Raw genomic sequence first — 14,366 nt, 5'->3', positions numbered from 1 at the left:
ATTTGAAAAAAATAACCTTAAATTTATGGAGAAAGGCTTGGAAATGTCTTTAAGCAGCAAGTAAGAGGGCAAAGGCAGCCACAGAAGAGTCCACAGAATTTCCCTGTCAGCCAGAGAGTAATAATAAACATGGAGAGGGCCAGAGTAAAGGTGAGATGCAAAGAAAGGTTGTCCTGAGTGGTGGTCTGGAAAACAAACAAATAAAATGAGCTTTCATTACCTTGAAAAAATGGGGAAATTAGGAAATTAAAATATCATGTAACTGCACCCAAGAAGAGAGATGCTTATTCCAATTTCTTATACAGTGTTTGGAAACAAAAATGTTGGACAATACTCAATAGCAGATAYTTGCCCGCTGAGTTTTCTAAACAATAGATCAAATTGTGGTCTGAATTTATTAGAAGTCCAGGATTAAAACATCACAGGAAGGGCAAATTACATTTTGGCTGCATTAGCAAGGCTGAACAAATAAGGAATGCCTGTTCTGTGCCCCAGTTTTTGCAGCTGGAATCAGACATTCCTCCGTAGTTTATTAATATTACCATAGATCTGGATTTTCCAAAAGCAACTCATGGGCTTGTAGCAGTTTCCAACCACATCTGCTGTAATTGCCTTTGTCAAGCTGCCTCCCCGGGCTTCGCTTCAGGGCTGTTTCTTTCCCGTTAAAACCAGGGCTCCTGCCCTCCRCAGAGGGCACGGGCAGCTCCGAACTGCCACTGCATGCAGGGTGTTTCCCAAAAGGATTTTGTAGAGTTAGTTAATAAAGACTGTCACTTGTTAATAATCAGTGATGGATCTGCTGAACCAAGAGATTTATTTAAAARTAAATAGCTTGAGCATTGCAGGTGAATTTTCTTGGTTGGAAATTTTAATATTTTAATTCACTAGGAATTCCTTTCACCCTTAGACTTGTTAACCATTGAAAGCCTCTAGCTGTATGTTTTATCACACAGCCTTTCTATGCTGTTTTGCCTTCCTAAAAGCTGCACTAGCGCCCATACCATACCCTCTTTTCCCCCACCCAAAGGGTGAGCAGCTTGAGGGGTGGCAAGTTCTCATTTAGAAATAAAGCCAGGTCCTGTGCTTAAATCCTCCCTGGTGCTGCAGAACAAGGTTAATATCCTTTGSGATAACCCTCCTTTCTACACATAAAGATAGTCTTGGTTTCCTGTGCTGTCGTGATCCGAGMGGAGCACACCGAGGAACGTGGCGCTCTTGGGTGTGCGTCTCCAAAGAGGTTCCACCCAAGCAACCTCACGAACAGACTGTTTCTCTCTGTCATTTCTAGTTTATTCTTTTCTAAACTGCTGCTGGGTTTACGAACGTCCATCTGACGCTGACAATTTTACCTTTCCCCAGAGATAAGAGCCATGAGGCATGTGCTGCTTGCCTTTGGGATGGCACCTTTCTTTATGTACAGAACTTGCTGATCAGAAATCTCTTGCATAGGCATGGCGTTTGTCAGTTCCCCAAAGGACATCCCTTCCCTTCCCCATGTGCTGATAAGTATTCTGTCTTTTACTTTGATCCTCTGATGAAACGTGCATGCTTCATCTTCTACTTGTGAGTGATGTTTCTTTCTCTTTTTGTTTTTCTCTCTCTCCTCCTCTTAATTTCCTGCTTCCTCTCTCTCTCTCGCCTTTCCTTTCACTCTCTCCCCTTTCTTTCTGATGCAGAGATGAAGATAGTTGGGTGTAAGTGTCTGCTTTTCTGTGTACTGTCCGCTTCTTGCTTGCTTTTTCCCATCTCCACCTTGTTTTGCGTTGAATGTTGGGGATCGGTAAAGATTTAAAAGCGGTGTCGTGGTAACTTTGTGGAGAGAGACAGATCTGATGTCTCACAGGTCCCTAAACCAAAGGGTTGCAGACAGTTTTGCTAGATACCACAGATGCCTCGGTACCAAAGGTGAGTCGCGCTGGAGCATCGATTCCGTCACTGACCACAGAGCCATTAAAGAAAAAAAATGGGGCAGGAGGCCGTGGCAAAATTCATCAGCTCTTCTCGCAGTGCTAYGGCACGAGAGTGAAAAGACATCGTTATTTCATAATTCTCCTCCCAGAGTACACCCGAGGAGAATAAATTCCAATCTCTTGTCAGTATTGAGTTGGCGGAAAATAAGAGCTAAAAATAGAAAGTTGGAGATGTGTTTAAGTTAAAAAGTTTCAGGGAAATCGTTGCATTTGTTAACTGTGTTGCATTAATTCTACATATAAAAGTCCGAAAATGGCTAGTAAATAAACTCACCGCTTTTCAGCATTCCTCAGTCTCTTTAATCGGAGAAACTGAAATAATTTGCAGTGTTGGATTCACTAAAAGCTGGAGGATCACGCACGGTTAAAGACATAATAATATTCTCTTTATAAGGGGAGGCAAAACGTTAATTCCATTTGCAGTACAGGCAATAGGTAAAAGTCGCAGCTCTACTGATATTCCCAGCAGTGTAGAGAGTCACCAGCCATATCCATTTCAATAACACAGGCCTGGGAGAAGGAAGATTTGCTAGACAAATACTGGTGTTTTACCAAGTTATTTCTACACAATCYTGAGGCTAAACCTGCACATCGGAAGCCTGCATGGCAGGGTACGCTGTGAATAGCCTCTCCTTTTTTGTATTACTCTTAAAATACCTTTTCATAGTAAAATTATTTTCAGTTTTAGACCACTCAGGTGTCTGAGTTTGTAGTTTTAACCCCAGAAAACAGTATGCTGAGTATTTGGTAAGAGCCTAATGGTCTCTGTCTTTGCTAGATACATTTATTTTCTTTCATTCTTTCTTGTGTGTAAAACCCTTTTGTATTATTTTAAGATTCTATAAAAAGTATTTTTACAAAAGAAGACAGACCACAGCATGTCACCGAAATGCTTTTTTCCCTTCTTTTTTTCCTCGTTTTGATGCATATCAACTGTTATCTCAGTCCCACTACTCCCCACCCCAAAGGCATTTTTTCAATTAGCGAAGTAATATCCCTTATGTAAAGCTTAATGGGAAAAAAAAAGATGCTATTTATACATCAAGCGGGGCTGCTAATTTAGGCTAGCAAATGGTTTGTAATCTGCCATTGGCCTTGGTGTAGTCAAATCATCTTCAGGAAAAGAGGTCATAAATAAGAAGTGCTTAAGTGCTAATTTTAGGGGGTGTAACTAGTTTCTACAAGAGTTACAACATCTAAATTGAGACGGTGTTTGTCCTCCTTGTGCCAGCTACCCGAGGGAAAGGACGGAGGCCGCAAGGCAGGAGGGGGCTCGGAGCCAGAGCCCCGGCCTTTCCTTTGGCCCAGGCTCCCAACTGCGAGTTTTAATGTTCCCTGCCCTCCCTCTGACCAGCACATTCAGTTCTGCTTCTGTTCCGAGCACTTCAGTTTTCCCTTTAATTTTATATCTGTTTCTGTACTGCTGTTTCATGCGTTTGCCTATGTGGCAAATACTTTTTAAAAGCAGCCAAGTGAAGCGCTGTGTAATGGCAGTGGGACCGGCCTGGTGCCAGAACRTAGGTGCCGCCTGTTAGGCCCGCATCCACAGCGCCCGCTTTGCCTCCCGCATTCCCCCGGGCACCAGGGGCTAGCCGGGAATCCCGCAGGAAACAATGGAGTAATTCCCTCTCCTCATCCGCACTGCACTACAGAAAAGTCCTCAAAAAAGGTCACGGTTTTGGTTAGAACGATAACAAGAAAACCGAGGTGCTGCTTAAAGGAGAGCTAARGGAACTTAGTTTTGCAGTGGTCACCACAGAAATACTCATTTGTTTTACATTATATTGGAAGTAGGAAAGCAGACGTTAGTGGTGATTCATTGTGCTTAGCCTGATACTTCCAAATCAAATAACTAGCCCGCTATAACCCTATTTATCTACTCTATAACTAGCAATGTAAGGGTGTTTTTATCCCTTCCCTGCTCACACACAATAAAGCAAATATCGATTCTGGGGTCACTCTTAAAAAAAAATATATAAAAGGCATTACTAACAACTCTTATTTAATGCATCGGTTTTAAAATGTTCATCTTTATTAACAATTAACGTGCTGCTTGGAATGGTTTGGGCTTGCAGAGCAGCGCGAGCAGCTTTGGGTCTCAGTTTGCTGCACGCAGGCGCCGCCGCGTCTCCCGGCCGGAGCTGAAGCCTCCGCCCTTGCTCTTTCCACAGGCGACATACGCAACGACTTGTACCTCACCTTGGAAAAGGGCGACTTCGAGCGGGGTGGCAAGAGCGTGCAGAAGAACATCGAGGTCACCATGTACGTTCTSTACGCCGACGGAGAAATCCTGAAGGTAAAACCCTTTCCTCCCTCCAACAACAAGGGGTCTGGACTGAGCACTGAAGTGCTCGTGCATCAAACTCGTTGTCAGCATCTGCTTTTTGAATGGAAAGGGAGACAAATTTTCCTTTTTGCTTGTGATTTAATTAGAAATTAAGCAGCTCTTCGGCAAAGCAGTGGCTTGTGCTCGGAGCTGTTGCGGAAAGGGCACAACCCCTTTCCGTTTCATTGAATTAGACGGGCCTCTCAAATGAGTGATGCGGTTTTAAGCGCTACTTTATTTCACAACAGGCTGCCCAGGACCCTTGTAGGTCTTTTTCCCTTCAAAATGCAGGAGGAGAATCTTGAAATGCTCGTGTTAGCGGGGGCTGTTGATGCTGTGGCTCAGGAGTGAATATTAAAAACCACATAATTTGTAGACTCTCAGTCTTAACTCTGTTTTCAGTTGGAGAAGTCATTTACAAACAGTAACTTTTAATTGACTCATCTCCTATAAAGATAGTGGTTAACAGGTAAGGACTGAAAAATGGAAGGTTTATCTCAGACATTAAAAACTGAATTCTCTTTTAACTTGGATTCCTTCTAGCTGCTTGGGTACATTTGTGTTGTCTCTTACTGCGGGAGAGAACTAGACAACTAACCTATAAGACGAAATGATTTGAATTGCATGTAGAGACCTAATTCCAAAGTGCTAAATGTCAGTGTGGAGGAATCATCCCATGCACATTAAAACAAAAAAAAAGCCTGTATGTAGAATTAAGCTTGGAGACTAATTATGTCTCATCCGTTTCCATYACTGCCACAGCTTCTCCTCGGTGGAAAAATCCTGCACATTCCTCTGCTGTAGTCGAAGCAAATGGCAGCAGCTGCCTGAGGTTGCTTTTAGCTCCTTGGGGTTACTTGCCATTCATATCCTTGGCATTGTAGGAGACAGGTGATCTTATTAAGTGTCTCTTCCTGCTCTACGTCTATAGAAATGCCCTGGAAAGGATAGCTGTTCAGCTCCCTGAACCAAAGGTTTTGGCTTTGAGCCACATTTCAGCCAACATTGGAATAAAATCTCTAAACTCCTCCTGACAGCACAATCCAAACCTGAATTAGAACCTCGGAGGGAGCTTAGTGGAACCGTGCTCAGTGCTGAGAATATTGTCTCATAGTATCTCACATCCTCACTGCTGTTGAGTGTATTTCTTGGTCCAGGTATGGTCCTACTGAATGCAGCAGAATTCTTTCCAGAATACTCTGCTGTATCAAATGAAAATGAGCATTTCCTTTTCAAAATGTTCTTATTCAATTATAATAATCATTCAGTCAGGTTCTGAAAAGCAGAATGCATTTCTCTTGTATTCTCYTTGCCCAGGTAGCAGGAACATTTCATTCACTGCAGAGCATACCTTACATGATAAAACTATTACTCTGACCCTTTTTCTAGTTTCCCTTACTTGCCTGCACCATCTAATTTACCTGCATATTTTAGTCTYGTGGTAACTGAATCTATAGAGTTGCATATTTGCCTTTTGCATTTTCTAAAAGATGGGAATTCATGATGTTCTTCATCTCTGTGCTGGATAAAACATAGATTGGACAATATCTGAGCTTTCTGTAGCCAGAAATAGAAATTTTAGATATATCGGTGTTTTCATTTAATAAAAATTCTTTGCTTACCAAGAATGGAACAACTCGATCTGAATTTTCTGGGGGTGCTGGAGCAATGGCCCTTGGCTCTGAGGCTCCTTGCCTGTGGGTACTGAAGACCGACACTTGTAAGAGCTTCGAAAGCTGGGGTATCATTTCTGCCCTGAGATGCTGGAGCAGAAATCTGATTAAATGGTATTTTCAGAGAAGTCCAGTATGACAAATGATGTGTTCAGCTCACTTTTTTTAGTAGTACTCACCTGCTTATTAAGTATACCCTGTGCATGATGGAAAACTAAAATAATAACGAAGGGAAGAGAATAAATGCAAGCTGAATTCACTCAGGTCCTGTAGCTCATSCTCTGACCCAAACAGTCTCCTCAAAAATTCCCATTTCACTGCGTCTCAGTCTCTGCTGCTGACTCTCCCTGTATGTCTCCAGGAAGATGTGAAATATATAAAGGTTACCACAGGGTAATGAAATGACTCATATTCGGTGATGCCGTGTCTTTTGGTCTTAAATTGTGTTCTTTCGTGGCAGGACTGCATCAGCCTGGGCTCYGGCGAGCCGAGCCGCAGCGCCTATCACTCCTTCGTCCTCTACCACAACAACAGCCCGCGCTGGGGGGAAATCATCAAGCTGCCTATCCCCATCGACCGCTTCCGGGGCTCCCACCTCCGCTTCGAGTTCAGGCACTGCTCCAGTGAGTGCAAAACGCCTCCAAAAAGGGGAATGGTAGAGCTAAGGGCTTAAATGTTTGCATAGGGTTGTTGGTGGGAAGGGCAAGCGCAGTGCAAGTGCAGTGTTGCTGATCCTGCAGTGCAAATGAGCCTCTTGCTGCAGTTATAAAACMACACAGAAATATTAAAAACTTTGCGAGCAGTCGGTGCAGCAGTTTGCAGGTGTTCTCCCCGCTGCTCTTCTGCTGTGTTTTCTTTACAGCACAGGCCTTTTATCTTCTCCTACGGTCAGTCTGAGACACTTTGATCCCTTCCACAGACACAGCACGTTAAATCTCATTCCTTATGTGGGCTGTTGGCTACGAATGCAGAGAATTTAGTGAATAAACTTGAGGCACGGATGGGCAGGCAAAATACACAGATATCCCTTATTTGTGTCTCTTGCTGCAGCAAAAGACAAGGGAGAAAAGAAGCTCTTTGGGTTTGCGTTCACTCCGCTAATGAGGGATGACGGCACCACCTTGTCAGACGACATCCACGAGCTTTATGTCTATAAGGTACCAATTCTTCCACTGTCTCCTCATTCTTCAGACACACGCCGCAGCCTTTGACTCTTCTTACACCTCCACTTCAGCTTAAACAAATAAATGTCATTATATTACCTTCTTTCTCCTCATTAGAAACATGTGAGCAACGCACTAATAATAGCTTGAAAGTGTAAGGAACAAGCTGGCTAGGTGAAGTTTCCCTTCCTTTCCTGTGTCYGCAGTGCGACGAGAACAGCACGTTTAACAACCACGCGCTCTACCTGGGGCTGCCCTGCTGCAAGGAGGACTACAACGGCTGCCCCAACATCCCCTCCAGCCTCATCTTCCAGCGCAGCACCAAGGAGACCTTCTCCGTCTCCACGCAGCTCTCGTCCACCAAACTGACCCAGAACGGTAAGTGCCCACGTCGCCCGAGAGAACAGGCAGTGTGAAAAAGAGAGTTAAGTGGTGCAGGCTGGTGCTTGCTCTCTGATTTTACTGAAATGCTCCTTTGTTATGATTTGGTGCTATGCAAGCATCTCTTTCCTCACACTTTATACTGCAAGGAGCAGATTTCTTTTGGATAAGGAAAATAATGGCAGAGTACATGCCAGAGTTGTGTAYGTGCAAGCAAGATGTTAAAGCAGTGTTAATTCTAATAACATTTCCAAGCACAAAACAGAATCCAAAGTTAGCACTTTGATGCAATCCCATGTTTGTTTTGTTAGGTTTTTACAGAGCTGCTAAGTAAATCAGACCTCGTTGCTTCAAGCTCCCTAAGGAACGGGAAGCGATAAGGGGGTTGTCCACTTTTCTTTGTGGTTTTGTTTTCCAGAAACAAGAAAATTTCACAGTGTAATGAATTCCTGATCCCTCCAGGGCTGTAGCTTTTCCCCTGTACCAAGCTAGCTGCTCTGCGGTGTTTTTAACTTGCTAGCTCCATGTGTCATGGGAGAGATCCCTGATCTAGTGCTAGACTTTTCATTACTTTATATCGTGGTTCATTTTACTGTATGTGTTAGGATCAGGGCTTAATTTATAGCTGGAGTTCCAAGTATATGATGAAAATTGAAACCCTGAGTTATTTCATGTATGGTGTTCGTTGTACTGAACCGCAAGTACTTTGGCCACCCATCCCTTGATGTCTTGACATTGGCTTGACAATGAATCTTTAGTGCACTCCTCTCCTTGACTATTCCGCAGTGGATTTGCTCGCCCTCCTGAAATGGAAGGCTTACCCGGATCGTGTGATGGATATCCTGGGAAGACTGAGGCACGTCAGTGGCGAGGAAATCGTTAAGGTATTAAATCAAATGACAGTCTTTGGATGCCTGCGATGGTTGGCATCCAGAGAGAGGGGAATAGATCTAACTCGGATAAAACCAGCTGTTCCAAACGGGTAGCAGAGCTGCTCTATATCTCTATTTTGCAAATATGTTCTACAGGTAGCAGAGCTGCTCTGTATCTCTATTTTGCAAATATGTTCCAAACCTTCTGCATAGAGCGCAGCCCAGTGTGAAGCCTTGAAAGTTGTTTTTCGCTCAGTAAGGCCCATGGCCCATCCTGCCAACTCCTTTTCATGCCCCAGCCCTGGGAAATGAAGCTGTTGCCAAGTGTGCCAATTGCTGTCTGCCTTGTCAGGAATTACCTCTTAGCGAGTAATTTGATTACATTTCGTAGCAGCACTCGCTCTATATGTTGGGCCTTTATGCGAGCCAGGCTTCCTTATCTCAAAGGAACCTCAAAATGCATTTGAATAGTTGCGGTCTTGGCAAAACTGGCGTGTTCCAGATGCAGAGCCAACACCAGCAATCCCTCAGACAGTTTTTAGGAGATAAAAGGAGATAATTTATGTAACAGCAAGCAAACAAAGATAAACCAAACAAAAAATCCGCCACTTGGTTTGTTATTTATGATTGCAGCCACTTCATTGTAACTCCTGTGAAAGCTGCCAGCGCTTGAATTTTAGCTTGCATTATATTTTTTTTGCAACAGTAGCACAGGAGGAAACTCCCCTGCTCCCTGTATTTGAATCTTTCATGAATTTCACATTTTGTGCACTTGGTTTGTAAGGCAATACAAACACCTGATATATGGAGAGAAAACAAAGATTATTCCAAGGAGAAAGGGTAATAGATGCTCTCACCAGATTGGCTGCCATTCATCACAGGGATGAGAGGAATGGAAAGGAATAACTTAGGCAAAAGAAATATATTGTCCTTTTGTGTGTGTGTGTATACATATGCATATATGTGTATATATGTGTATATATATGTATATATGTGTGTATATATATGTGTATATATGTATACATATATATATGTATACACACACACATATATAAAATGTTATATATTTACAAACAGTGTTACAGATCACAGATTTGGAGTGCTAATTTCTGCTTTGTYTCTGGAAAATGTTTCAGGAAGGTATTCACATGTATGACGAGGTTCAAGGAGGGAGGATGATCCACCTTTGAATATAGTTGCATTTGAAACTCGTGGCTTATTCTTGTCTCTTTAGTTCCTACAGGACATTCTCGACACGTTGTTTGTAGTTTTGGATGACAACACAGAAAAATAYGGGCTGCTGGTCTTTCAGTCTCTGGTAAGCTGCTGAGCTGTCGCCTTCCTTTATTGTATTTTTAATTTCTTAGTGCCATTTCACCCGTATTTTGCTTCCGCAAAGYATGAAATACTCCACTCTATCCAGGCTCATGTTTTTTTGTAATAAACTACAYGCAACAGATGTAGGCAGAACCATATTTGCTGTCACTTGGGAGAAGGGAACAATAACATCCACTAACAGAGCTTTTGGCTGCTTATAGAAGCTCGTGAATCTTCTTGTTCCTTAGCTTGCACAGCTTGTTTATAGGACCCCCGTGCCTGTGTGCAATTTGTTTTACCAGGGCTTGGCTTTTTCCTCTCCCACAGGTGTTCATCATTAATCTGCTCCGTGACAGCAAGTATTTTCATTTTCGACCTGTGATGGACACTTATATTCAGAAGCACTTTGCAGGAGCACTGGCTTACAAGTAGGTTATGTTTATCCATCACTTCCAGACATGGTATTTTCAAGCTCTCATTGATGTGACCACCAGAATCATAACTGTTACATTAGCAGAGCTGGTTTTCAAAAGCAGAACTACCTGGAGAAGAGTTTTCCAGCACGGATAAAAAGCTGCTGCGTTTTCTTGTTTCTAGCAGTGAGCAGACTTTGGATTTTATCTGGACTATTTCTGAATTTATTTTCTTTCTGATCTGCTCACTTGGAGAGCTGAAATTTTTTAGCCAAAAAAAAAAAAGAATATGATTTGGTGTTGGAATGTTCCTGGTAGCCCTTATCCAAGTTATCTCTTTATGAACATCTTTTTGATGTTCTTTCATGATACAAGTCAATTAAAGAGAATAAATCTTTGCTGGTTTGAAATTTAAATAAATGGCTATACCATATAAATTCAGCAGCTAGCACGGTTCCAGCTAATCACTGAAACGGAGTCACATAAGACTCCAGCTTCTTGAATCCTCCCTAAAACCAAAGCGCGTGTTGCTCGCCTGATCTGAAGAGGATGCTGAAGGTTTCTCTCCTTCCCTGTGTGCTCTGTTCAGAGAACTGATCCGGTGTTTGAAGTGGTACATGGACCGCTCGGCGGAGCTCGTGCGGCAGGACCACATCCAGGAGGCAATGCGAGTACGTACCCAGCACCAGGGTGGCGGCTCGGTTGGGCGGGTGACTCCAACGGCTCTCGAGAGGCTGGGAAGAAAATGAAGTGTAGTCAACTCTTTAAAAGCTGTTACACTTTTAAAAGATTAATTAAGGTGGTGTTTTTTCTGTCAGATCAGGTGTTCTGTATTCACAGAACCATGTGCGGAGCACAGGGCACAGGCTGCATCCAGGTGGGTTTTGAAGATCTCCAGAGAAGGAGACTCCCCAACCTGTCTGGGCAGCCTGTGCCAGGGCTCTGGCACCCTCACTGCCAAGGAATTTTTTTCCTTAAGTTCCTGTGGAGCTTTTGGTGCTTCAGTTTGTGGCCGTTTCCTGTTGAACTACCGCTGGCCACCACAGGAACCATCCAGCAACACAGGCTGCTGTTTCCCATGAAGTTCTGTGGTGAAAGGAAGCTTCACTGGGAGAGGCTTTCCTACAGAAATATAATGTATGGCCAGATTGCCAGTGCTGCCATGATTCCTCAAAAAAATATCACTTTAAATATCACTGGGGTTTTGAAAACCAAGATGGGCTTATGAGGAGTTTCACATTCTTTGTTTTCTTTTGTGTGTGTGTGTCCTTAAAGCCGTAAAGTTTTAAGACTTAGGTCAGACATTACGTATCCATACATTATATGGTGCTTTGATAAGAGCTGGTGTCTGGAATGAAAAAACACATCACGAGGACAAAAGTTGTCCTCCCAATTGAGCTTCCAAAGGGCGAAGCAGAGGAGCAGGCAGCAGCCAGCGCGGTGCAACGTTCCAAACGTTCCTGTTTCCTGATACTGTGTCTTGGTGCTGCAGCCTGACGTTGGTCCCTTGGGTGGGATTATGAGGGGGTCATCACACTCCCCATGGTGTCAGCCCTTAATGTGCCTTAATGGCATCTCTCTTGAAACACYAAGGTGAAGAGTAAAGGCCAGACAATTCTGATGGGAAGTGCACACACCGAATAATGGGAAAGGYCTTGGTGCCACGTGGGATATTACTYTGCTGTAACAGCAGCTGTGACGTCTGTGAGGACCTTGGTTATGATGGCAAATGCTGCATAGGACAATATGCATTTCCTCACCAACGCTGCTGCCAACTGAACGGTGATGCATTAACATGTCTTCTGCAGACTGGAGTCCTGACTAACACCAGTTGCAAAATGCTGGTTCCAGGGRTTTAGTTGGCCAATTCAGACTTCCAGACGGGCTCCAGAGCTCACTTGCTTTCCTCTACGAAGCGACCCACTGTGGCAGCACTTCAGCAGCCACCACACTGTGCAATGGTGTTAAATGCCATCCTCTGTGGAGGTCGTGCTGCTGCTGCTGGGGACCTTCCARTTCTCCTGTCTGAAGATTTAAAAAATGCAGAACTCCTTAACTTACCTAGCTGGAAGTAAAGAGATGGTGCTTGCTACTGCTTTGGGCTGCCAGGGGGTTTCACGTGCAGCTCTTCTATTTCCACATTATCTCCATTAGCACATGTCCTTGCAAGGAATAAGGGGCAGCCGTGCCATAGTGTTGATACTGGAGGGTAGATATCCCTTTTCCAGGTAAACCTTCTCCTGTTCCCCAGGCTACCCCTCTGCCTTAATCCAGGTAAYGAACTCAGGGGATTCAAGGAGACACCCACATGCAAACAAGGAAGGTCGTTTATTCAGAGCCTTTTRGTCAGTTTGGCAATTGTTCACCAAGTTTTTCTCATTATTTATGCGACTCAAGTTTGTGTATTTAAATTAAAAACATACTCTTTCTGTAGCAGGACGTATCAGTAACAAAGATATTAGTTATAAAGAAATACTTGCTTATGAGTAGCTCCTCCTTAACTGAATTATATAACTTACAAAACCTGTTTTTTTTCTTTTTCTTTACTAAAGCTGCAGAATTCAGCTGTTGCGCACCTCGGATCTTTTCTGGTTCTCTGTAAAGCTGCTTGTTTTTCTTTCTGTCTTTCTCTCTGTCTTAATCTTCTTCCTCTCCTGCTCCTTAAGGCCTTGGAATATCTTTTCAAGTTCATTGTCCAATCTCGGATCCTTTACTCCAGAGCTACTTGCGGGATGGAGGAGGAACAGTTCCGCTCCAGCATCCAGGAGCTTTTCCAGTCCATCAGATTTGTGCTCAGCTTGGACAGCAGGAGCTCGGAGACTCTCATCTTCACACAGGTTGGCTGTTTTCTACACTTCACTTAGTTCACTTAGCAAACCTAGAGGCAGCGCTTCCCTGCACGAGCAGTGTTTGTGCCTATGATGATTAAGTGCAGCTTAAGAGAATTTTCTCTACCAAGCTGCTAATACAGAAAAATTAGAGTTGGTTAATATTATTATCCAGTAGCTCTGCACCAGCTCACAGAAACACAAGTGCTGAACTGTTTATTCTCAAGAAAAAAATGGCTTAGTTGTCCCATCAGATGCAATTTTTTGCTCTCTTTAAAAGTCAACTTTATCGTCACATCCTTCATGAACGAGCAAGGCTTGAGGCTGCTCCAAAGAAACGTTYGGTAGCCGCTCGAGCGGCAGCTCCCATCAATGCACAGAGTCACAGCAACCTTCCAGTAGAGTTGACCTGACCTGCTGCCAATCAGAAAAAAAACTCCAATGACTTCAGTGAGGCTTCGTGTGGGCTTAAGATACAGAGTAAGGTTGTTCCTCGGTTTGGTTCCTTGTTTTAAGGACCACTGTTGTAAATTATAATCTTCTGTGTTTTTAAATTTTAAGTAGTAATGTCACAGGCTGGGTGYATATGTTTCACCTTGGAAAATTATGGGTGATGGCCCACCTAGAACGTGCTAGCAGTAGGAAAATGATCAGTAATCCCAAATTGTACCAAGGTAGTTTGAACATATTCCTAGGGTGATTTGTCAGAGGCAGTTGCTATAAACGTCACAGCAAAGTGGAGCTGTTCCAGCAGCTAGGGAAGCAGCTGCAATACGGGCCCTTTCTCAGGTAAGGAGCTCCAAAAGCTGTTGAGAATGGGAGCTCTGATCTTTGATGTAATCACCCATTAGTGGGTGTAGGAATATGCACGAGGAACACGAGGAGTCCCTTCTGCAGGCCAAGGGACAGCGCGGGGAAGTGGCGCCTTGTGAGCTCTATCTCAGGCTCTATTTATTTTTGCTTGTGACAGTCGCAGGTATAGAAGGAGGTTAGATTTGAGGATGAGGTTGTGCTCGCTTTTTTTCTCTTTCTCTTTTTTTTTTTTTTTTAATTTTATTATTTTTTTGCTTTACTTTGGCTACTTTCTGGCTTGCTCTCTTTACTTCYGAGTGTACTGATTTGTTTAATCTTTGAAAAGTTTGCTTTTTGTTCTCCCCCGTGCCACTGTGTCGCCCCTCGATCCCCCTTGCCCCATAGGCGCCTCAGCCCGGAGGGCAGGCGAGCGGAGCCGGGACTTGTGCCCCACAAAAGGGTGGCGGGGCCTCGAGGCCGACATTTAACCCTGTAAGTAACGATCCCCCCAACTGCACAAGTGTCTGCTCGTGGATGTTGCCGGGGACTCTCTTTTTTCCTGCCCCAATCTGTCTTTTCCCGCACACAGGCTGGAATCGAATGTGGAAGTGGCTGGCAGTTTAACCCAGGG

The 14,366-nt window shown here is 43.8% G+C and overlaps 1 protein-coding gene across 1 annotated transcript in view; it reads left to right on the top strand.

The window, feature by feature from the left end:
• DOCK3 (dedicator of cytokinesis 3) overlaps positions 1-14,366 on the top strand; it is a 147,878-nt gene that overhangs the window by 85,431 nt on the left and 48,081 nt on the right. The window contains exons 15-23 of the mRNA XM_026041538.1: positions 4,142-4,266; positions 6,430-6,592; positions 7,020-7,126; positions 7,339-7,510; positions 8,300-8,397; positions 9,620-9,703; positions 10,030-10,130; positions 10,705-10,786; positions 12,782-12,952. Of these exons, the coding sequence (XP_025897323.1) occupies positions 4,142-4,266; positions 6,430-6,592; positions 7,020-7,126; positions 7,339-7,510; positions 8,300-8,397; positions 9,620-9,703; positions 10,030-10,130; positions 10,705-10,786; positions 12,782-12,952 (1,103 nt within the window). The remainder of the gene's footprint in view (positions 1-4,141; positions 4,267-6,429; positions 6,593-7,019; positions 7,127-7,338; positions 7,511-8,299; positions 8,398-9,619; positions 9,704-10,029; positions 10,131-10,704; positions 10,787-12,781; positions 12,953-14,366) is intronic.

The sequence above is a fragment of the Nothoprocta perdicaria genome, unplaced genomic scaffold, assembly GCF_003342845.1.
Source record: "Nothoprocta perdicaria isolate Ctin4 unplaced genomic scaffold, notPer1 scaffold_287, whole genome shotgun sequence".
Taxonomy (NCBI): domain Eukaryota; kingdom Metazoa; phylum Chordata; class Aves; order Tinamiformes; family Tinamidae; genus Nothoprocta; species Nothoprocta perdicaria.
Note: the sequence above shows the minus strand (reverse complement) of the source record. Positions and strands in the feature narration are given on the sequence as shown.